This window comes from Musa acuminata, chromosome BXJ3-9 (assembly GCF_036884655.1).
Source record: "Musa acuminata AAA Group cultivar baxijiao chromosome BXJ3-9, Cavendish_Baxijiao_AAA, whole genome shotgun sequence".
Taxonomy (NCBI): Eukaryota; Viridiplantae; Streptophyta; class Magnoliopsida; order Zingiberales; family Musaceae; genus Musa; species Musa acuminata.
In genome coordinates this window covers 7,370,327-7,393,920 of record NC_088357.1, presented here as the reverse complement: position 1 = coordinate 7,393,920, position 23,594 = coordinate 7,370,327, and the positions used below count along the sequence as shown (strand labels likewise).

Here is a 23,594-nt window from a genome sequence, read left to right as displayed (position 1 = left end):
ATTTATAAAAATAGATCAATAAATTGAGTTCTTTTTTTCATGTTATGTGAATAGTATGAAATCACAGTTATATTTCTGATGATATAATGCTGCCACGTGTTGAGATACCAAAAGCTAAAGTATATTCCTTGATTTAATATTTAATATTATCTTTCGATTAACATTTTTTTCTCTCTTTTCATTCATCTATTAAACTAATATTTTAAGCAATATGTCGAAAGCAGCTTTTCCTTAAACAAGTACCCTTCTAAGCAAGGTTGACTGCTACTGAATGGAGAAAGGCATGAAGAAGAAGACCAGTGGTCAATTGACTTGAACTTTGAAGATAATATCATGAAACAACAACAACAGTTTGGAAGAGAAGAAGGGGAACTTTTATCTCCATTCCATTACTAATCACAGGCCAAGAGATAAAGCTACATAGTACTGCTTTGTGCAACATCTTCGGCCACAAACACTCCATTCCATATCACTACTGCCTTTGTAGCTGAAACCCCTACCATATGATGGCCTTTTGAGTGTGCCTTGCGCACGCTCACGCCAGGGTTGGGCTCACCATGTCCATGCCTTACCGATGGTGGTCGGCCGACCGGGCCCGTCTCGTCGATCCCGAGGTGGGCCTGGTTTGGCCGGACGAACCGGGGCGTGCCACGTCGCCGGTGAGTCAAGCGAGGAGACCGTCAAAAAGGCTGTGACAGGCAGCAGCAGCTGTGCCGATGGATTGTGTATGGATTTGCACCACCGTCCCCAGCTATGGTGGTCGTCCAAAGAAGACATGGTGATGGGCATAAAGCAAGGAACGGAACGAGGATCGCCAGTTCCGGAGTGTCATTGACAGGACTGGCGCACTTACTGGTGTAGTGCCCTTCTCAGGTGGGCATTTCTTTCAGGTGTCAGAAACACTAAGGTGGAGGAGCCGCTGCATGCTCTTGCTCTTCACCGTCCCAGAAAGCTCAGCAGCAGTGCTACTCTCATGTCCCCAACTATCGCTAGCTAACAACAGCAAGCTACCATGTCGATGCATGCTGCTGGTTGCGACGAGCAGCTGAGGTTATCTGACAGCCACTTGCTGGTGACGACGGACATGAAAGCATGCACGCAGGCCGCCCGCCAGTGCGAGAGTTCGCATCGAAACAAAAGAGAAGCAATGTGGTGGCTGTTAGTCTCGGAAAAGCGCAGCACGAAAAGGCAGGAAAGCACGCTCTCAGGTCTCCTCCGCCAACTGTAGTTGACAAAAGAAAAAGGCGTTCAATTTCGCGGTTGCTTTAGGGAGGACAGTGATGGGGGAAAAGAGTCTGTGGACTTCCAAAGAAGAACGACACAGATGTGGCTCAACATGAGGGGAAAGAGACAGCCACCCCTTCACAGAAGCTGAAGATTAAAGAAGACAGGGAACCACAGTCTCATGTTTCTGTGGCAACCATCACATCTGCTTCCGCTCTGGGTGCAACGGGAAAAGCTCTAAGGTCCGGTCGCCGGGCCCCTCCTCTTCCACGTCCAGCTCGAGACTGTCCCAGCTCCTGCACTTGCGCTTGCAGCTCCCGCCATGGAACTCCTTCGTCTCTTCTATCTGTAATTGCACCTTCATCCAGTTATCAACTAAAGCTAAGCAATGCATACGAAAACTTACTCACGATTAGCTCCAAGAATCGTGCTTCATACTTCGGGATGGGGAAGAGGAGCGGCGCTAGCCGCAAGGGCGACGAGCTCGCTGCGTTTCTGCTTCTGGCGCTCGCGTGCCTTGTGGTTCTGAAACCAGTAGAACACGTTCTTGCCCTCGATCCTCCCGTACTTGCCGAGCTCCGCGGTGATGCGCTCGATCTGAACCGGGTTTGGTGTCCGCAAGCCGCCCTGGTACAGTGCCTCCAGTAGCTTTATTTGCTCCGGCGTCGGGTTCCACCGCGTTCCCCCTGACTGCATCTGTATCTGTACCCAATTCTCTTCACCATGAATCTTCCACGAGCAGAACAAGCAAGAGAATTGTGACAAGCACACATGACGCAGTACCAGAGAGACATCTAAGTCTATGGAGGCGCATTTGGCGGTCATGGGAGAACTGAAGCTCTTTCTCAACTTAGGAGGGGCAGAGATCTCCGTTGCCACCGTCGTAGGGACTGCAGCAGAGGTGAGCCTCGGTGCGAGCGGACGGAGGCGCTTGGGGTTGTTGGCCGAGGAAGAGGAGAGGGAGGAGGAGGTGGAAGGGGAGGAGGGGACTTGCTCCCATGACCCCAATGTGTGGACCTTCATGGCTGCTTCAACTTATGAGCTATGTGAAAGGATGGACATGAAAGCAACAAGCTCGGTATTTATACTGTGTGTGAGAGAGGTGGTGATACAGGAGAGGGCAAAGGTATACATCAGATCTACATTTCAACATGGAGAACTCCCATGTTGTGGAGGTGGCTGGTTCTCATTGTATAAAGGTGGGAGTGATCATGCGTCAATATACTGAAAGCAACCGAGAGATACTGTTGAAGTGCAGAAGCATATCAGTAGTTCTTATATGTGGGCACAAAGAACACTGTTTCCTACTGTTCCGTGTAATTTAGAGATTCACTGTATAGTTGACCATTATTTGACTATTAATTTAGCTTTTAGTTCATAGTAATATCCATTCAAAATGGCTATAAGATAAGAAAGTTTAAGAGAATTTGGATATTTTTATATAATATTTTAATTCAAAGAAGTTGTTGGTACGAGTCATATGTTGTTTAAATGTGTGGAAGAAATTAAGAGAATGCATGGGAAGGGAAGACCAAATGATGAGAGGAGTTTGACTTTGGAGGGAGGGGGAGGAAAAGGAGGAGAGTGTTGGGTTTTGGATCGGAAGGCGAGTGCTGGCCCGTCCAATCGGTCGGGGTTTTCTGCTTTCATGATCAGTCCTCCTGGCTTTTCGGTGGAGATGCAATCAAAAAGATTCCTACAACCCACAGAAAGGAGAACAAAAGGGAGCAAAAGGAGGGGGGAGGGAGTGAGGTGGAGAAGAAGAAGATGATGCATCCGTGTGAGTTGGATGGAGGAGGTGGTGTAATTGATGATGATGATGGTGGAGGTGGCGGTGGATGTGGGTGCTGGGAAACAAATGGCAACAAGGATCCTCCGTCGCTTTTGTGATTGGCTTGCAAGATTTAGGGGGTTCTGGTGATCGATTAGATATGGATCAAACTTCTGGTTTGAATAGGAATGACAAATGGCAGAAGACTTGAAGAATTAAACTGTGTTCTTTGGCAGAATTAAACCAATCAAGCTGCTACTAGATTGGCAAATTTTGGGAGAGCCTATTCCATGATTGATCGAGAGAGAGATCATTTGAGGACTTCATTTTCTGTATAATTTCTGTAGATGTTATGAGATGTTGATACCTCTCATCAGCAAAGAACAAGCTGAAGGATGTCAATGGGAACAGCTGCAGCTCATCATCTTCAAGCAACTGAGATTACATTCTCATTCAACCTGACATTATTACTTCCCATGACACCAAAGGGCAAGAAAGCAAAAGGAAACTACATACAGGATGACACAAACCAACATAGCTGTTTACACCACTCCAAACCATGCTACAAGCACACCAAAACGCTCAACAAAAGCATGCCAATGCTTGTGTCTCTGCTACCAGTGAAGTTTAAGAGCTGTTCCTTTGGTTGAGAAGCTTCACCCATTAGAAGGACAAGCTTCTCATTGTTCTCTCTTCCTTCCCAGAAAAAGCTTTCTCAGAAATCTAACACCTCCTTTTTGTCTCTTCGGTGCCACCAAGAGCATTCTTGGATCAGTCCCACCTTTGTGCTTGTCAGAAACTTCCAAACCACAAAGCATATCAGGTGACTTCTCTGGTGAGAGCTGAATGATACTTCTAATTGAACTTCTGTGGCCGTGGTTCGTATGGATCTTGTGTTCGTATAGAGAACCTGCACTGTGGTTCTTGGAAGCTGCAGCCGGTGGCTTTGGTGCTTCTGTGCATATGATCTCCTTCGTGTTAGGAGATCTGGTTTCCTCATGTTTTGCATGATTCTCTGCTCTCAAATGATCAAGCAATTGAAGCCGATGATTGGATTTTACGGCAGGGCTCAATGTCACCTTATCAAATAGTGGTGCATCTCTTGGTGATGCCAATGCTTTTAACTGTTTCCCCAGGTTTAGGATGGTTTCTTGGCAAGCAGCAAGCTTTTCTGAAGCTGCAACTATATCACATTCCTGCAAGATCATGCAACAATTTCTAGCAAAACAAGGATAAGGTACCACTACTGCAACAGCAAAGCTACAAGACTAAATTTGCAACCTCTGTCTAATATATTTAGGAATATATTAGATATGTTATAATGTATGAAGGTAAAAGCATCTTTTGAATTTTCTAAAATTTTCATTTCTAGATTGTTTGATCCTGATCCTTATGATCTGACCTGACGCATTCTGCTGATCTCGATCATATCATCCCTTACTTGTGACCTATGAACCACAGAACTAGTAGTTGCATGTTCTTATGTACAGGGCACTTTTACTTGCAAATTTGGATCACTTTATCTTAAACAAATTAGGTGACATGCAAATTTGTAAATCTGCTCTACATCTCAATCAACATAAAACAGGAATGGAGTAGTTTTAGATAAACAAATCTACAAAGAAGTTTTTGCTATCAAGAAAACTGTAAATGAAGTACTACAATCATGATAAATCTTCTATAGCTCAGCAAGTAGAATTACAGAACTTACTGCCTGGATTTTCTTTTCTTCTTGCCGCATGATGTATTTTGGAGTTTCCTTAGATGAAGCACTGTGCCAGATGTTGTAAAAGAGATCAGATCATATTTATGAGATTTCAGTTAAAAGAAAACCCACAAAGTGAACAGTCTAACCTTTCCAACTGAAGCTGCAGTTCAAGACATGTTGCCTCTAATTCTTCACAACAATTACTTTTCTCTTCAAGTTCAACTTCAAGGGTTGAGAACTTTTGACGAGCTTCATTCAATTCTGCCTTTGCAACTGTTAGCTGTGTTCCAAGATCTTCATTAATCAATTTTTGGTTTATAATCTGGTCTTCAATTTGCCCCTTAGACTCCCTAAGTGCTGCTAATTCTATTTGTAAATTGGCACTGTTTTTTTCTGATTTCCGGAGCTGAGCTACCAGTGTTTCATTCTTATCACTAAATGTCTTCAGCTTCTCCTCCAAATCTTTTCTTCTAAGCTCCATACTCATATTCTCATATTTTAGATGCTCATTTTCATCTTTCACTTTGGATTCAATATCATCTATTCTGGACAAATTATTTAGACCATTTGATGCAGATAATAAAGGTCTTTTCCTCTCTGCAGTAATATTGGATTCTTCATATGCATCTCTCTTACCTACTTTTTTGGCTGGGTAAATCACAGCTTTTAGTTCATTAACCCTGTATGATTCATCCGCGTCGAATTGTTTCCTGATAGTCTCCTTCATGTCTGAAACATCTTGAAGCGAAAAACAGTGGTTTATAATCCAGTCCAGAGTTGAAGTTACTTGAGAAGTAAACTGCTGAAGATCAAACTTCCCATTCAACATGTGACTGCAAACAGTAACAAAATTCTGTAAAACCACATTAAGTTCAGAACTTTCCCACAGAAATGCACGAGCAACATATCCATTTGCTGATGCAGATTTAGTGTGTGTGAATGTGCTTTCATTATCTCCAGATAGTACATGTTGACCATTTTTACTTTTTATATTTCTCTGAATGATTCCTTCAACCAATTCAATAAGCTTGCAAACTGATTTTTCCAAGTTTGACTGACGAAGTTGGCTACCGCTTTTAGCGTTCAGCATGCCTGTATTGATTGCACCATCAATCAGATATGATGAAATGTGTTTGGGTTGTTGAAGTAAATTGTCACTGCAGTATAAGCTATCTTTGTGTTTTGCCTCAGTAGAATAATTCCAAACTCCCAAAGCAACTCTAACATCATCAAGAATCGCATTCAAACTTTTTTGCGTGATATGATGCTTTTGTATGATGACCCTTAAAATATCCTGAAGCCAACTAGGTTGGCTTTCAAATGATACATACCTAACTTGATTTTCATTATTTTCTTCGCTGCAATGGGAGAGATCCTTGATTGGAACAAGCTCCTTACCTGTTGCTTCTGATAAATCAGGTCCTGTACACGATTCTTTAGTGGTCACACATGAATTACAATCTCCCAATGTACTGAGTGAACTTTCCAAATATTTGTCTGCAGAAACTACTGCTAATTTTTCCATCTCAATAAAATCATCCATCAAACTCAACTCTGATATTCCAGCACTTTTGCATGATGATGTGGTTGGTTTTCCACCTTTGAAGTGCTCCAGTTCAGAAATTAAAGTATAAGCCCATGGTTCACCACAGCTAATGTCATCTTCATTGCCACCATGCTCTGAAATTGATGAAAGTGGCAAGTCATTTGTTGCTGGGCTGCTTCTTGCTAGCTCAATGCAAGCATGCCCTTTTGATAGTTCCTCGAATTTTTTCTCAACCTGTGATAGCTTGGACGTAGTACGTGCTAACATGATGTGTGATGCCTGAAGTTCACTGTTTTTCTTGGTCAATGATTCTTTGAGAATCTTGTTTTCATATTCAATGGAACGTAATCTCTCGACAAGGGAAGCACCGCTCTTGTTTGATGCATTGTGAGAGCCTTCAAAAATATTATCCTTTATATTGAAGGCTTCATTTGTGGAAGTTGACTTTTTCTTCCTCGTTTCAACTGAATTATTACCCAGCATTTCAACCTCACTTTTCATTTTAGCTAAAGCTGTTGGTCCTGGCAGCCGCTTACTGACCATGACACGGAGTCTTTGGCACTCTGTTTCTAGCTTAGCAATCTTCTTAACACTCTCTAGGTGTTGCCTATGAGCAGCATTAGATGATCGGTGATTGAATTCTCTCTCCTCACTTCGAATCTCAAGCTCCTTTTGAAGCATGCACAGCTCATACTTTAGAGAATCATTGAGTTTCTCTGAGGAATCAACTCTAGACTTTACATCGGTGAAGTTTGCTTCTGACTTGGATTTGGATTCACTCAATTCTTTGAGCAACTGCTCTTTGACATCTAGAATTCTATTGAGGTTGCCATTTTCCAAAACTAAATCAGCGAGCCTCTTATTTGTCTCAACCAATTTCTGTTCTGATGTCCGTGTCTTCTCCTGCTCTCGTGATATCTTTAAGGCAGCATTGGTAATAATGAACTGCTGTTCTTCCTTAACAGCATGAAGCTGTTGCATGCATTGTTTTAATGCTATGTCTCTATTAACCACTCTTTCTTCAGCAGTTTTTTTCTGAAGTAAAGCATCATCCAATTGTTGCTTTAAAGAAAGGGCTTCAGCTTCTGCCTTTTGCCATCCTAACAAGTTGACCATGGTTAATTGTTAAGACAAAAACAAAAGAACTTTCAGGAAGTCCATCATGTTTATGTAAATTTAGTGCAAGAAACAAAAATTCAGAACGAAATGTCTAACCTGCAATTGCTTCCTCAGCCACTTTGGCTTGCCCTGCCAAAAGATCATCTTTAGCACTGGACTCGGTTCGAACAGATGACAGTTGTTCATTTAAGTCCTCTAAGGATCTCTCTAACTCAAGGGCCTTCTCTTTCTGAATTAATGTGCAAACAATTTTAGAACCATTCCCAGCATAAGAAGGCAATGCATGGGACAGAAACGAGAAGGATAAAAGGCAGAGAACAATTAAGCAGAAGATCTTATTACTGCTTACCTCGATGTTCTTTTCTGAAGACTTCTTCTTCCAAAGCCATGTCTTGCTATCCATGACTCGACAAGTTCCTGTATGCATACAGAATATTGAACAAAGAATTTGAGGCCATACCCAAAAGGATGAAATAAATAATAACAATAAAACTACTTAAAGCATCCTATTTGACTGTTCAGCATTCTTAAACATAAACTTCTCAGATGGATGCACCAGCAATGTCCTCTGAAGCACGACAGAAAAAAGAGATGGCAACTGAAAAGGAAGAATATATTCTAAACAATTCGAATGACGATTGCATATGTCTGAAATGTGCATCTCGATCAACATACAAGGTAATGTTATCTTGCATCAAGGTCCTTATTGCAGGATCTACATTATGTTTCGTTACACAAAGCTTCTCGGTGAATAAGAGTGTTCAGTAATTAAGCAAAAAAGTGGTGTCCGTTCCAGTTGTTTTGTAACGAGTCGGGCACAAATAGAGCATAAATAATTCCTCCACTACAGAATTTTCTTTGGATAAGGATCCTATTTAATCAAATCAATGATTTCCATGCCATTCTAGGTTTCTTATTGGTGTAAGATATATTCATATTGGGTCCTTCCCCTCTTGATATTGGTGTATATTTTTGCATCATATTTATCGACATTTATATCCTGTTCTTTAGATTCGTTCAAACATATATGCACATATAAACAGAAAAGACAGAAGGTCACTGCAGCAAAAAAGGGACCGAAATGACCGAAATTTGAACTGTCACATGATAGAGGATGCCATATTCAACTATTAGGACAAATATACTTTGACAGGAACAGCCATTTTGGAACAGAATTGACAAGCTTGCCTTTAAACGCTCTGAAAATTTCTAGTCTGTACTGCTCAACAAATTTGGAGTGTCTAAACATTTGAAGCAGACAACAAGATTACTGATTCTGATTTATTTCAAAAGTTCAATTCTCCTCAAGGAACATCAAAAATTAACTTCATTTGCTTCCAAGTAGACATTGCATTTTCATCACATTAGCAGCTGAAAACATACTAGGGGAGTAGAAATACACAAGAATATGCATCAGTATGTAAATTTACATAGCTTGCAGACATGGGACTTGGGCTATACACTTCTCACACCAACTCAAAACACATCATCCCCAATCTCACCATATTCTCTACCTTTAGGTCGATGACTTCATGAAAGGATCCAAATTCATTACAATAAGACTAGCTCAAGAAACTTTGCAACTCCTCAGGTAAAGTAGCAATGCTTCATTAACTGTGTGTATGATTGTTTGGGTGTTACAAAATGAACCTAAAGATGACAGAGATTCCAATCAACATTTTCAAATGCCAATCCAGAATCTTTTGGATGTAAGCCAATGCTCAAGTAAGAGGTAGATGCACCGCTCGATATCAAAGATTTCAAGAAGCAAAACTAACCAATCTTTCAAGAAATTGCATGCACCACTTTCAGCTCGAAACAAACACCACCAAACAGGAAAGAAGGCAGACAAGCAAGAGAACATGAAAGGCTTTGGAAATGCATCATGTGTAAGCGAAGAGGTAAGAGAAAGCTGCAAAGTGGTCAAGTTAGCTGACCTCACTCAACCCAGAAACTCCATTCTCAGAGCGTCAGAGCAAGGAGGCAAGGACAGCCACCCCAACAAAACCGTGCACAGGGGAAGCAAGAAAGAAAGGATAGAGAGAGAGAGAGAGGAGGGGTTGGTGTCGAGTAATGAGACTAGCCAAGCTGCTCTTTATCTTTCAACTTATTGTTTCTCTCTCTTTCTAGGGATGCGCATGGTCAGGTTGGTGGGACAAAGGAACACGGATTTGTGGGGGGAAGGGGTGAGAGAGAGAGAGAAAAAAGGTGGGCAGAGACCATCAAGGAGAAAAAGAAAAGAAGAGACGGAAGCACGAAAAGTGGACGGGTTGTGAAAGCTGAGCACACCATGGATGCTGATGATGATGCCTTTGGCTTCGATGGCACGGGCGAGCAGGGAAGAGCGAGCGGAGGCAGCCGATCGAGCGCGAGAGTCGAGGCGGTGGCGTACGTGTGCCGGGTGCGGAGATCCCGTGTCGTGAAAGGGCCAACCAGCAGAAGAGTCCTTTCTAGTTTATCTGGGCCCCACAGGCGCTAGCCAATGTGAAGGTCGGTTTTTCTGTTTTGTAATCCATACAAGAACAGCTTATCCGAATCACCTTGTTTGGTTGGTTCAGTCAAACGCTTTGCGAGATGAAGAACGCCACTTCATGGCGCCCATGAGTCACCGACCTTCTGACGACTGAAACATAGGGCCCACCTGGGCTCCACCGCCACCTCCTATGGCAAGGCGGGTCGACTGAGGTGCACGTCGCAACAGACAAAGAGATACGACAAGAGTATCCAATCCCGAGTCTTCCATCCCATGAGCAGCAGCAGTAAGTTCGAGCGTCTACTTAAATGCTTACGTTACAGCATTCAATGGTGGGAGAAACAATCGACTCCTGGAAATCATCCTAAGGTGCAGAGATCTTTGAGTGGTAGATAAGACTTGCCAAAATCTGTTAACATCATTCGGATGTCATCGAGAATTGACTGATGCAAGAGACTCTTCACCTTTCTGAGTTAAACAAGTTGGTGATCTAGTCATACTCTTTATGTTCTGGGATTAATCTTAAATTACATTGGTTTTCCCATAACTTTCTGCACCTTTTTCTTGGGAACATGCAGAGATAATCAACAAGATTTCTCAACCAGATGAAGCTTCAAATCTTCTACTACTTCAACAACCATGAGTTTTACTGCTGGTCCTCCATATGGTTCAAAAAGTCAAGGCAATAATACTACATGTGCAGTGATCATTTCTCATGATATTGGACATTTATTCAATGAGAGATGTGCACTAATTTAAGTGTTTTATGACCTAAGGTTCCAAGTAGTAATTGCTGCAGCAATTGCACTGGAATCCAAAGTAAAACAGGGTAAGTCTAATTTCCAAGTAACATCACCAACTTTAGCATCTGCACTCTTCAGCAGAAATGCAACCAGAGCACTGGAGTTTGATGAGATCCTCTTGCTCTCTTTGTTCTTTAAGTCTTCTTCTTCTCCTCTTTCATGGTCCTCTGTGTCACTCAAAAGCAGGAGGGTTCCCACTATCATATAAAGTGGACTGGTGATCTGTCTGCTGAAGGATTAAGTATGGATTGATTCTAGTGATAAATTCTTGTAGCCTACTTTGTCATTGAGTGGAATGAGTAAGATAAGCCAAACAATTTCTTCTCAAAGTAAAGCAGCATATGCCAAACACTTTGGCACAATGATTATAGTGGTTCCTCATTCCTAGCTTTGAGTTCTTTTTCCTTTTACTTGTTTCTTTGATCTGTGCAAAGTGACAACATTCAGTTTGTTTATGATGATTGCTTGGCTCCTTGAGATCGTTCCTTCCTTCCTGTTTAATTAACTCTTCTTCTCCGGTGAGCACCAGCTAATAGTCATGGGAATACTTGCATCCACTACTGCAAGGAAGGAAATGCCCCACACCTGATGCCACCTTCTGTGACCAAGAAGGTCTCTAGCAGAGAGGGTTATTCTAATTGTTATGAACAAGAGCTATCATAACCAGATCTTGATAGATATCTTAAACTGAGATACTTCAACAGGGTGATGAAGTCTCAAGAAGACTAAAATATACCTACAAGAGGTTGGTGTATGTTCATCTATTAAACAACTACAAACATTAGACTATCATAAGACTTCTCACCCTCTGATGACTTGTTTAGCGTTCTAATTATCATAATAAACTAGTTGGTGAGGTTAGAAGTTTACAGGAACCAGAAACATTTACCTGGAATTTGAGTAAATGTTTGGCTGGAAATATACAATCAAATTTGCACAGTAGGAATGATTTCTTTTTTATATAGAAAGGCCATATTTAAGAGTAGCATACTTGTTTCTGGCTACTGTCACCTTTAATCCAATAGGAATTTCTTGAAAGGTAATTAATATTTACTGTAAACTTTTTGATAGTTACTGAAAGCTTTCATCATGCCTTATATTTCAGCCAGAATTTTGTAAGCACAGGTAAATTCTTGGTTGTGATAATATTGCACAGTTGGATTTGAAGAAGGCTCTTGAAGACCAACAAATTAATTCAAATAATTACTTCATAGGTTTTTAAGTGGGTAGTCCTTTGTTTTGTGAGTAGAAGTAGTGAATCCAGGTTACTGGAAGAGAAGAACACTAATCTGTTTGTATGTGTTGACCATTTATTTCCACAGTAAAAGGTCTGAGAAAGAGTCAAATTTCATCCAGAAATCATGCAAGAGAACATTGGATACCAGAAAACAATTGGCTCCTACCAAACTTTGGAGCTTCTCTTTTAGATTCTACTGTTTCAGTCTTTACAGCTATGCTATCCAGCTAGTTTAGTATATCTGATCTGCATGGTGTTTATCTGCAGCCTTTTTATTCTTCAGCTTCAATACATGTGCCTGCTTACTCAAATAGCCAACCTATCATTGTCCCTTAAGAAGTTCCTAGAACAATGTTCTCCACTCCTAATGCAGTAAAAATGTATTATCTCATTCCTAATGTTCTAATCATTTCAATCAGATCCTTTGTTCATTGCATGACAAGCATCAGGCATTGATCTTCATAATCTCATTTTATTTTTAGAATATACAGCCAAGTGTGAGGTTCATGATGTGTGTTTCTCTTCCCACTGCAATTTGCACAAGAAGTCCTTGTTGTAGTCAGCAAAGTAGGAGTTGCTGCCTTGACTTTATAGTCTCCAGTATCCCCCAAATCATAGTTAATAAAAAGTATTGTACAGAGACACAACACACTAAAGAACAGTAAGCCTATATTTGTGGAAGGAAATTGTAGGGAGAAGAAGAGGCAACAGCTCTGCCATGATGGGTGTGAAACACCTCCTGCAGAGCCCAGAAAACACTAGTGGTTGCACATTTGCTTTCCTACTTTGATTGCCAGCTTTCACTCATCATGCCCCATCATAACCTGTTCGAGCAAGGTGGCTAAGTTGAAGCATTAATCTTTCTCAAGAAAAGTGGTATTGAGTAATCATTCAAGTGCTAATGCAGGCATTGTAAATGTGAAGTGCAGAGGTGGTAGTACTATACTCCCCCCTCAGAATGAATATACCAATTCATCCCATTCATGGACATTGTCCATGGGGTCATTTATTTCTAACAGCTCAAAAGTCACATGGAAGATCAACACTATAATGATAGGTAGATACTTCAAAGAAATATATCAGTGATGAATTCTGCAGCAAGAACACAATTAATGCAAAACACAGTAGGAAATGCATAATAATCTGATGAAGAAATGTCAGAAACTACAAGGAAATCAATGTATTCTTTAAAGAAATAAAGCAATCTGTATGGACAAGTTTATCAATGTATGAGAATCATGAGTACAATGGATGTCCAGTAACAAAGAATGTAATGAGGATAAATGTCATCTATGAGAATCAATTAAACCACAAAATGAAGGATAGAATTATACCTGCCAGTAATCACAGCAGACCACAGAATATTAGTGACATAATGTTTATACCTGATAATAATTCGATGAGGTTTATACTGCATTTGACACAGATACTAGAAAATGATTGCATGAAAGGCCTGAGGACATGGTGGATACTATTATTCTGTAGGGAAAAAGAGCAGCTTTGGTCTATGAGGAACAACATTTCTAGTTTACTCCTCATAATAACAAAATTTCATGAGCTAACTTTACTAGATGTTCTTATCTTCCATGGAGCAGAATCTGGAATAGGCCCAATAAACTGCCATCACCAAACTTAGGAATAGAGAATTAATTGATCTTGTCTTCTGTTGCAGTCATTCCAGCAACATAAGTGCTCCTGTACTCTCTTGCCTTTCTTCTTCTAATGTGGAATTGCAAGTTTAAGATTTGTAGCTTTGTTTTAGGATTACTTTGTTCTCCTATTACAGGAGTATCTGTGTGTTTGGAATAATGCTAAAGAACATAAGACACCTGCATAAGGTATAGACTTTAGTTTCATGAACTAATATCATCACTTGAAATAAATTACAATGTGTGTAGAAATCATATCTGAATGTTTTCATTTTGACTAGAAATCACATCTCTCTGCACATGTAACAAGTAAACATAGGTTACAACAATACATATAGAAAGCTCAAAGTCTAAGACATTAGACCACATCTTAAAGCAAAAATATGTTTGAATCCCGGCAACATTATCAGTTTTCTGAAAGAAACATCAACACCATCACATGTATGTGAATACAGTATCAGATTCTATCATATCTTGAAGACAATGAAATATAAAGGTGTTTTGGCTATTAAATTTAAATAGTGATATTCTACTCTAGAAACTAGAAACAGAATGATATTATGTTTTAGATTAGATCTTAGTTATCAGAAAAACAAAGTATCAGCTTAATCATTTATGTTAAAATGAACCAATGATAGAGAAAGGGAGTGAAGCTACTTTAAGAAAGAGAAAGGAATGTTAACATGGGTAAAATTGGATCAATGTTACAATTAATAGAGCTGAAAAATATGTTGAAACTGAAACAGAAACAGAGACAAGGCTGCTCTGAACCAGATTTCAGAACAGAGCTTGACAGTGCAGAAAAACTTGTATGTAACTGTAAAAGGAACTGAAACACTCAGACCTGTAAACAGAGACATTTGTATTTCTCCAAGGTATAGTGGCTGCAACAGTGACTAAGAAACTTGTGATGAATGAAGTCATTGAGGAAGGACTGATGGCCATGTCAGCTTAGACTCAACACCGGCAACCCACATCAAAGTTTGAGCCTGGCATCATGGAATTCACATAAGGTTGGACTTGTAGTCCAATATGATCATAATCTTCCATTGTTTTCGATAGATCATCCACACATGAAATGAGAAGATGCTGTTTAAAAACAGTAGAACTAATACAAGATATGAGCTACAGATTAGTCTTGCATTGGTTGGTACAAATAGAAAGACAGCATAGTTTCTTCACATATCCAAAAGGGTCCGACCAACCATGTTTCATCATTGAAACCCAACCCCATCCACAAATGCTTACAAAGATCAGAATTTTAGGGGAGGAAACACTAATCCAGACAATACATTGTTAGCAGGGATCAAGCAAAGTACAGTGTACAAGCTATCCACATCTAGCATTGTCATGTATTCACTTTCATGTTCACTGCATCTCCAAGTTGAGACTTGCAAGCAAACCAAACACACACAAGAATGCTGCTGGGATTGAGAGGAAGACAGAGAGAGGATAGCAGCCACAAAGTACTTGGGTTTCTATTACATAAGATAACCTTCTCTGCCTCATTGCTACTGCTACACTTTCATGGCTTTATCCTCCAAACAACACACAAAACCTTCATCCTGCAACTCGTGCTATTACTGCTGCTACCCAAACACTTGAGGGCAGTCTCAATATTACCATTTAAAAGAGCCAAAATAGCATCTGATCTCACTCCTTTTGAGCTCAATCTTATCGGTCACATCACGCGTCTCGTTGTGTTTCCATTTCGAATACTTCTCTGAGCACTGTCATCAGTGTCCTGCTCTGCCGCTTCTCTGGAGAGCTTGGTCGATCACCTTTACCTTCTTCTCTTCTTAGCCTTGACCCCAAGCAGATAATAAAGCAAGAACAAGAGCCGAAATAATATACTACAAGTCACTGTGACCGAGTAAAAGCTAGAAAGAGAAGAGAGAAGACATCATGGAAGAAGATGAAGCAAGCAGCAACAGTCGTCTAATCCACGTCCGAGCTCTCGGGGCTCGGCGCCTGGTTGAGATCGGGGTTCTTGGCAGGCCGCGACGGCTGGCGCGGCGTTGACTGCGACTGCGGCGGCGGCGGCGGCGGCGGCAGCGGCGGGGGTGGTGATGCTGGCATCGACCGCATGGCCGCGTCGACCCGCGCGCCCACCTCGATGGCTTTCTTCCGGATGGAGGAAGCCGACAGGTCGAGCTGGGGGCTGCCGCCGCCAACGCCGCCTTCGGTGGCGTCGGTAAGTACCTCGTCGGGGAAGTTCAGCCGGGCGGAGCGGCCTCTGAGGAGGTAGACGGCGGTGTCGTAGGCCCTGGCGGCGGCCACCGCGGTGGAGTAGGAGCCCAGCCAGATCCGCGACCTCTTGTTCGGCTCCCGTATCTCCGCCACCCACTTCCCCCACTTCCTCATCCTCACCCCTCTGTACTGCCGTTGCCTGCCGCCGCCGCCGCCGCTCCTCTCCGCCTCCACCGTCGTTGGAGGAGTTACAGCTTTCCTCCTCTCCTTGCTGCTGGAGCAGCACTCGCCCTCCATCTTCCCCACACACTCGATCTCCCTCTATCTCGACACCCACTGTTAGATTTGGTTCATACTTGCAATTATAGGGGTATCACGGACACATCATTCACATATAAAGGCGCCCTTCTTTTGGACACACACAAAGTCCTAACCTTCGACAAGGAAAACAATTAGCGGCATGTCAATGGACATAAATTGTCATCTTCTCTGACCTTTCATTTACAGAGTTCGTGAATGATTAATCAGGTTCAAAAACATACATACATACATAAAATAGCATGATAAATCCTCTAAATCTTTTAAGAATGCCCATTAAGTATGTTGACTAAACACTCTTTGTCTAAGACAGCTTGTGATTGAGCTTCTAGATGTGGATGAGGACAAGCTGCTGGTAATAATAGAGGTAGAGGTGATGACTTGCCCTGATGTGTCCTACTCACCAGGCTGCCTTCCATGTGATGCAAAATGGAGAGGCTATAACCCATCGGCTCACTCTCTCCCTGATATCTACAGTGTCTGTTCTTTTAGGGTTCCTAGTCCAGAATGTGTTCACTGCACAAGTGCAGGTGGGATGGCATAACCTATTCATTCAGGCCAGACAATGAGCACCAGAATCAATTTGGACTCTTCTTCCAGATCCAAAGTGGCTGAAGAGGAAGATCACAGAGAAATGAGCAAAAGTGTGGCCATATATACACACACTGTTATAGCTTTAAGAACCATGCAGGACCACCATATTCATTCATCCTCACAGTGACTGAGAGAGAGAGAGAGAGAGAGAGATTGAAAGAGCATTTAAAGATCTCTTTTGAGCTCTCGATTGAGAAAACAAATGACATTCTTTCCCTAGCAAAAGATTTGGAAGGCTTTCATCTCAAACCACAGCGAGAGAATATGGCAAAGTCTACTCTTATTCATGTGGTTGTTTCCAGACTCTATCAAGGTTTCTTAGCAACAATCTCTGTGGAGAGACTAATGAAAAAGAGTAGGTAAGGTGATGATGATGAAGTGTTCCCTATCATAGTCAAACTCTTTCAGCATGATGCAACTTGTGAACCTCTAGGGAGGGTGTTTGGTTGCCTGCAACCAGAAATATGTCTACATGCTGAAACATTGACAGTCATAGATGCAGCTGTTCTTATGGTCTGCATTAATAATTGCTGCTTACAGATGCAACAAAGGTGTGAGCCTCACCTCAGCACAGCTTTTAAGTCTCCAGCTAGTCCAACACACAGCTGGACGAATGGAGGCGGGTCGCGTGCGTCCGCTCACATACTTTGCAGTCTTAGGCTGTTGCATTGGCAGGAAACAATTAGTGACGTGAATCTACGAGGTTTTAGCTTCTCAACATGTGACAGCGAGCTATCAGATGACAGCAAGGGATTCGGCGTTAGAGTTCGATCCACACGCAGGGAGAGAGATGATGGGTAGATAGATGTAGAGAGATAGAAAGCGAGAGCAATGGCTTCTGAGAGTAAGAACAGGAGCACCAAGTGTTTGCTTCGATCAAACACAGCATGGAGCTCGACGCCATGGAGGTCGGCATCACCATTGCTGCCGCGACTCCGTGACGGAGCTCAACAAGGCGATCGCCGCCGACCGGTCTCCCACGCATGTCCTTCCTCCTCTCCATTCACTGACACTCTACTGCTGCTGCTTTTGCTTGATTCCTCTTCATCTCGTCGTTTATATGCCCACAGTCGACATGTAATCGTGGATGAGAGAGACGAATCGTGTCGTGATGCAGTAAACTTCCAACAGTCCAAAGAGTCTGCGTCTGCTTCTACATGTACACAGATCGATAGATAGATAGATATCCGCATCAGATTGAATTCGATGCATGCGTGCTGTATGGATGTGTAATCACATCGGCATCGCATGTAATGAAGACTGTTCCTTGTGGGAATAGATCTAACTGCAGCATCAGAAGTATGCATGAGAAGATGAAATGTATCAAAAGCTTTTGCTCCCTAAAGAGAAGTACTCAATATCTGTCTGTCTATGTGTGTTGTTATTATCATTAGGAATAGAACAAAGGCATGTGGGTGCAAGTGGAATGAATAGGTAGTGAGCTCAGCTGGGAGTGACATGAGAACAACCAAATGGTGCAGGGCTCCAGCTTCATCCCCTCAGCATGGTGATGGTGGAAGTGGCAAGTGGTGATGTGTGACAGGTTGACATGATGGGTTTTTGATCAAGTTCCATGCACTACCACTAGATTCTGCAAACTCTTTCTCCCTGAAAATATTTTTTTTCTCTTATATATATTATTAGTTGAATAATTATGTCCCAAAACTTCTACCAATAAAATATTGGGACATTTCATTCCCACAGGCCACTTAAATTTCTCATATATGCACTCATTTCGGTATCCACAAACACCTACCTGCCTTGTGATTGGAGGAAACTATAGATCCACGGATGGGGACCACTTCTGTGACCACGAGAACTAATTCTGCACCATATCCACTATGAGGTAACCGTACCGGAAAGCATGCGCGCGTCCCTTCTCTGATTTAGAGTCTCGTCACAATCGGTAAGATTAAGGTCCGTGAGGCTGGAGGATCTTGTATGGATTTTAATTCATTTCAAGCCACTTCAACCTGTAGTTGTTGGTGGTAAGCTTACGAGAAAATGATCGGACCTTCTCTTTTGGGCCTCACATACCACTACGGCCCAATTACAAGGTCAGCCCAGCACAGCTCGCCGCAGCCCGACGAAGTCCACCGGCGACGATGGCGGAACCAGCCGTGCCGGCCCGTCCCCTTCACCATCAGCAATGCAACGACCACCAGCACTTCGAGAGAGGAGGAGTTGACTGTGGTCAACGCATTTCATATAGCCTACGATGACAAGAAAGATGATATGATATATCATGGCATCTCATCACCACCATATAGCTGACAATTCCAAGTCAAATTGGCTATATATATTCTTCATAATGATACTTGTTTTCCACATGAGAGATAGCTGCTGTTACATCAATCCACAGGTTAGATATCTCAGTGCCAAAGAAACATTCAAGATACACCCACTAGAATTCACCAAAAAGATGAATGAGTCTTGAGTCTAAATCTGGTCGCCTTAAAGACCTCCATGTTAGTCATCAGAGCATTAGAAATCTCGAAGTCCTTCCTCCGCATCACCACTCGGAAAACTTCTTCCAGTCTGTAAGCTGCTCAATATCATTGATACGTTTATCAGCAGCAGCAGTGTAAAGAGAAAGAGACAAAAAGATTAAGTACCTGTGCAGGTGCCGGATGAAGCTTTCATCGTTGGACAGCATCGCCTCTGATCTCCCTTCTCTGCCTAACATACATTGTTCCAAACGGACGACACCGATATGTGTTGATGCTTGCCCACCCAATTGTTTGGAATTGACATTGGTAGATATGGAGTTCCTCTCATCATCTTTTGGAAAAGCGACGAGATGAGAAACGTGTCACAGAAACAATCATGTAGTTATGCTAAATATTCACCTGTGAAGCTCCTTGTGTAATGCATTGCGGCTAATTGGGTGTGGGCCGACATGTCACCTGTGAATATATCCTTCCAAAACAGAAGCAAAAAGGTTCATATCAAAACTCCAGGAACCAATATGTTTGATCTATATGCATAATCGATTCTTGTATGATATGGTTCTTCAAGATAACTTGGTCCTTAGGCAGATGGAAAGGGCTACCTCACAGGACACAGGCACTTGGTGGAATGAAGCATGATGAGATTCTGATGACTTAACTAGTGAAGCCTCAGGATTAGTCACGTTGATGAGACTGGTTGTGATGGTCGATGGATGGGAGGATGTGCATTGATTTGACAGATCGAATGAGCAGTGAGCCGATAAATCTTGGTTCAAAGGTAGCATGCCTGTTCCTATACCCGTTGCCGTGTCATTATCCAGCGCAAAGCTAATAGACATCTGAGAAGTTTGCAAAGGCTGAAGAGCTCCAGACGTATACATGGACTGCAGATTGAGACCATTCCTCATCGACAGAATCTGCAAGAAAATTGAACGATGGAAGCAAACAACGATTTATAAGGTATGAAACATCAAGGTTGATAAAGCTAATTAGAAATATAAGCAGATCCATCAATAGTTTTGCTTGTTCAAGTTCTTTATTAACCGAAATGAAACTTGAGGCACGTTTGGATGCTCCTTTTGCCTGGTCTATGGTGAACTCTCATCAGAAATGCAGGAAGAACAAGATGGTGGTACAAACGAGAATCCAAACTAGAGTCCTTTCCGTGGATGCTGAATTAACTTCCAAGTACCCTTGAATTGGGGATTTAGTAGGCCTTTTGTGTTCCTGTGCTTTTTCCCTCTCTGTTACCTCCTGAGAGACTTTGTTTCCATGGTAGTATTGGGTTAACCAGGTAGATATGACATGGAGCTGGCTAATCATATATGAGGTCCACTCTGCTTTTATTGTACCTGATCCTTATTGGCTAACACTAGATTTCTCATTGAAGTTTTTAATGAAACAATGACAAAAAATCAGAAGGATAATAAAAAGTCAACCATAAACTTCCATGTAGTTGCAGTAAAGAATTCAGTTCCCCTTCTGAGTTCCAAATTAGTCCAAGAAATGGAAATTATTAGGCAGTCATTTGTGCACCTCGAGCAGGCACAGAAGACAAGGAAGTGGGATCTAAGAGAACTTCAGAAACCAAGATGAGGCAAGTAGAATGATAAGAGTACCAAGGCATGCTGCTATTCACTATTTGGGTTGGGTTTGATGTCAATTTAGGCCAAACTCAAATACATGTTTTCTTTTAGTTTCCTTTGGTAGTTCAAGGTCGAATCAATTTTTTTCTCTTTCTTTCTTTCGGCTTTCCATCAAGTCAGAGGTGCAAAGGAAGAACAGGGATTTTAAAATGACAAATAGGCTATTATTCTACTGGTAGTGATCATGGATTTAAGAGTGAAGAACAGAGAGACCTAAATGCTTGTGGAGAGAATAATCATGTTTCTAAGGTTGTATATAAGACAAGAACCAGTAACCAGGATTTAAGAAAAATGAAGAGAAAGAGATAGAGAAACTATAACAGAATTATATTTGCATGTCTGCGAACTACCAGAATTGCCTAGCTGAAAATATCTTCATGGTTCAAAGAGGTCTCTTGGTGCCAATTATCACTAACACAATGATTTGTTCATCATTCACCCTTTGTTGTAGTCTTCCGTCAGTGCCTCCTTCAATAGTTGAAGAACGGTGAAGTAGAAGAAGTGATGAAGAAAAAGTAAATTGATTCAATTGTGCAATATACACACTGAAGATGCTCGATTTCTAAGAACGTAGTTTCTCGTCTTATATAAAACATATTTGTGGAAACGATATCCCAAGATAAATTGCCTGATGCATTCAAGACTCACAAGCTGTGGAACTCAAAGGGTTCACAGGGACCAAAGATCCTAACTGAAAAAAGGACGAAATAAAGAATTTTACAGAGAGAGGAGAAAGTAATTCAAAGCAGTAAGAGAAACGGGAAACTTATATGAGATAGAGCTCGGGGAATGATTTAATTTATTGTCAATTGGTCAATAGGAAGGCATATTTACATTTAGAGTCAGAAGTTTAGAGAACTCCGTCCTTAAAAGATGTATCCAAAACCAACTGCAGAATACTCTCAGGCATCATAACAGATCTAATGACAGGAGGCAAATTAACATCCATAAAGTCCCCACATAAGAAATTTGCTAGTTTAACAAAGATATTACTTTTGTCTCCTAAATCTAATTTCTGCCGGACTAATGCACCTAGTTATAGGACCACATTTTATGATATAATACTCGTGAATTCGAAGAAGCAAAGAGGGTTCGATACAGAGCATCAAATTAGACAACAAAACCACTCCTTCGACGTACAAAGATACCTATGTGCAAATTTTGTAACTAGCAAACTGTAAAACTATTGATGTTTAGCAATTCTCATCTTAAAGACTTAAACTTCAGAGATCATTATGAGTTGGGAGAAAGAAAAGAACACCATGTAATAATTGCATACTTCACATGATATGATATAAGATCACACAACAAACAAGAAAAGAGATTGAAACAAGTTAGAAAAGATCAGCCAAAAATTATAGACAGAAGAGGAACTTGACAGCAGTTACTGACCTGTACTTGGAGCTGCAGTTGTTTGAGATATTCGATGGCCTCATCAAGCATGGAAGCCTTGTCTGTCTGCAACAAGGCACAATTTTTCCAAAGACAAATCATTATGAGCCCCCTAAAAAAGGTTCCTTGAATAAAGGAAAGAAAAAATCATACTCAGTTGCACCTTGTTTGAGTTGGGGATCAGATTTTGCAAAGCCCTCATCTTCTCATTGATCCTACTCCTCCTCCTCTGCATCCAAACGATCATGCCGCAGCACCATAGATCTCAGACACAGCATTCGACGGAACGCAATTAAAGACATAAGCAGATGAAGAATGGAAACCTCAGAGCACCTTCTCAGACATGTTGTGGACTTCCGCAGCCCTGCTTCTCTTCGAGCCGGAGCTCCGGGAAGGAGCCAGCTTCACAGGATCCTCCTCAAACGCCTCCACACCCTCCTACAAACCGCAACAAGCAATCAATTACCCACAGACCAACAGATCAAGTGGGACAAGCTCAAAACAGGAGCATCGCAAGCCACCTCGCTCTCCCAGTCGAGAGAGTCAAGATCCTGGTCCACAGACTTCCTCCTCCCACCCCCACCACCAGCAGGAGCAGCAGCAGAAATGGGGTGGAAAGAAGAGGATGGCATCAGCTCGGCCTCACAAGAGTAGGATGACAAGCTGGTCGGAACATGGCCCAGCAAGTAGGAGATCTTCTCCTGATCTCCTCGGCAGGAAGGGTCGTAGCTGCTACGATCATCCATCGCTCCCTTGACGGCTCGACCAAGTTAAAGTGAGCTGGAACAAGAGAAGCAGAAGTCTGCTATCACCTCCCTCTTAATCAGCTAGCTCCTCTTCCGCTGTGCAAACTAATGCTCTCTCTCTCTCTCTCTATCTCTCTCTCTCAGTTGTAAGCTGCAGAGGGGCAGTACACCAACACTGCAGGTTCTCTTAAGGCTGGCAACCCAAATACCCAGTGGCCATATGGGGCAGTAGTTTATATGGGTTTGTGTGCACATGCTCGCCTTGCTCAGTCTTTAGGCTCCTGCAAAAGGGCGAAAGTACAAGAACAAATCATGGTTCTATTATCCTCGCCTGAGGCTTATATGGTCTTAATATATATTTAATGCACGGGGGAACGAGGAAAAGTGAAAGGGAGGGAGTGCCCGGCTGCGACTGCACGTTTACATGACCCGGACCTGCCACTGCTGATGTGAAGGGTGGTGGCCTCAGCTCTCTCTCTCTCTCTCTCTCTCTCTCTCTCTCTCTCTCATCTCCATCCTTCTGGGGTTTCTTACAGTGAGATCAGAGATCATAATACCAGATCAAGAACAAACTCTAAAACCCTTCATCGTGCATTGAGCATACATGCAACTTCTTCGGCTGGTTTCATCTTCACTGTTTCTTTGTGAACATTTGGAGCTGTCACTGACTTGGCTACAGCTGAAATATATCCAACGAGTCTGATATCAAGCAGAGACATCAAGAAACA

The 23,594-nt window shown here is 42.0% G+C and overlaps 4 protein-coding genes across 8 annotated transcripts; all 4 read right to left on the bottom strand.

The window, feature by feature from the left end:
• Positions 1–372: 372 nt before the first annotated feature.
• Positions 373–2,339, bottom strand: LOC135648684 (WUSCHEL-related homeobox 4-like). 2 transcript variants are annotated; one of them, XR_010501038.1, is made up of 4 exons: positions 2,008–2,339; positions 1,663–1,926; positions 1,359–1,570; positions 373–1,222 (listed from the first exon to the last, which is right to left on the bottom strand). XR_010501038.1 is itself a non-coding variant. In XM_065166574.1 (3 exons), exons 1-3 carry the CDS (start codon positions 2,245–2,247, stop codon positions 1,424–1,426), a joined length of 651 nt encoding a protein of 216 aa, XP_065022646.1. In that variant the 5' UTR covers positions 2,248–2,338; the 3' UTR covers positions 373–1,423. The 2 variants fall into 2 exon arrangements, 1 of the variants encoding a protein (XP_065022646.1); XM_065166574.1 differs by having other exon boundaries at positions 373–1,570; positions 2,008–2,338.
• A 1,054-nt stretch (positions 2,340–3,393) lies between these two features.
• LOC135583009 (filament-like plant protein 7) lies at positions 3,394–9,662 on the bottom strand. 3 transcript variants are annotated; one of them, XM_065169482.1, is made up of 7 exons: positions 9,306–9,662; positions 7,865–7,966; positions 7,718–7,785; positions 7,465–7,597; positions 4,850–7,349; positions 4,707–4,767; positions 3,394–4,191 (listed from the first exon to the last, which is right to left on the bottom strand). In XM_065169482.1, exons 3-7 carry the CDS (start codon positions 7,769–7,771, stop codon positions 3,676–3,678), a joined length of 3,264 nt encoding a protein of 1,087 aa, XP_065025554.1. In that variant the 5' UTR covers positions 7,772–7,785; positions 7,865–7,966; positions 9,306–9,662; the 3' UTR covers positions 3,394–3,675. The 3 variants fall into 3 exon arrangements, with proteins under 3 accessions (XP_065025554.1, XP_065025553.1, XP_065025555.1); XM_065169481.1 differs by lacking the exon at positions 7,865–7,966 and having other exon boundaries at positions 9,306–9,661; XM_065169483.1 differs by lacking the exons at positions 7,865–7,966; positions 9,306–9,662 and adding an exon at positions 9,147–9,285.
• A 5,051-nt stretch (positions 9,663–14,713) lies between these two features.
• LOC103997782 (ethylene-responsive transcription factor RAP2-9-like) lies at positions 14,714–17,628 on the bottom strand. Its single transcript, XM_009419112.3, has 2 exons — positions 17,197–17,628; positions 14,714–16,149 (listed from the first exon to the last, which is right to left on the bottom strand). Exon 2 carries the CDS (start codon positions 16,015–16,017, stop codon positions 15,469–15,471), a length of 549 nt encoding a protein of 182 aa, XP_009417387.2. The 5' UTR covers positions 16,018–16,149; positions 17,197–17,628; the 3' UTR covers positions 14,714–15,468.
• A 1,287-nt stretch (positions 17,629–18,915) lies between these two features.
• LOC103997627 (transcription factor PHYTOCHROME INTERACTING FACTOR-LIKE 13) lies at positions 18,916–23,509 on the bottom strand. 2 transcript variants are annotated; one of them, XM_009418910.3, is made up of 8 exons: positions 22,642–23,509; positions 22,454–22,558; positions 22,284–22,349; positions 22,121–22,186; positions 19,685–19,999; positions 19,482–19,551; positions 19,248–19,413; positions 18,916–19,177 (listed from the first exon to the last, which is right to left on the bottom strand). In XM_009418910.3, exons 1-8 carry the CDS (start codon positions 22,864–22,866, stop codon positions 19,117–19,119), a joined length of 1,074 nt encoding a protein of 357 aa, XP_009417185.2. In that variant the 5' UTR covers positions 22,867–23,509; the 3' UTR covers positions 18,916–19,116. The 2 variants fall into 2 exon arrangements, with proteins under 2 accessions (XP_009417185.2, XP_009417186.2); XM_009418911.3 differs by having other exon boundaries at positions 19,742–19,999.
• Positions 23,510–23,594: the final 85 nt, after the last annotated feature.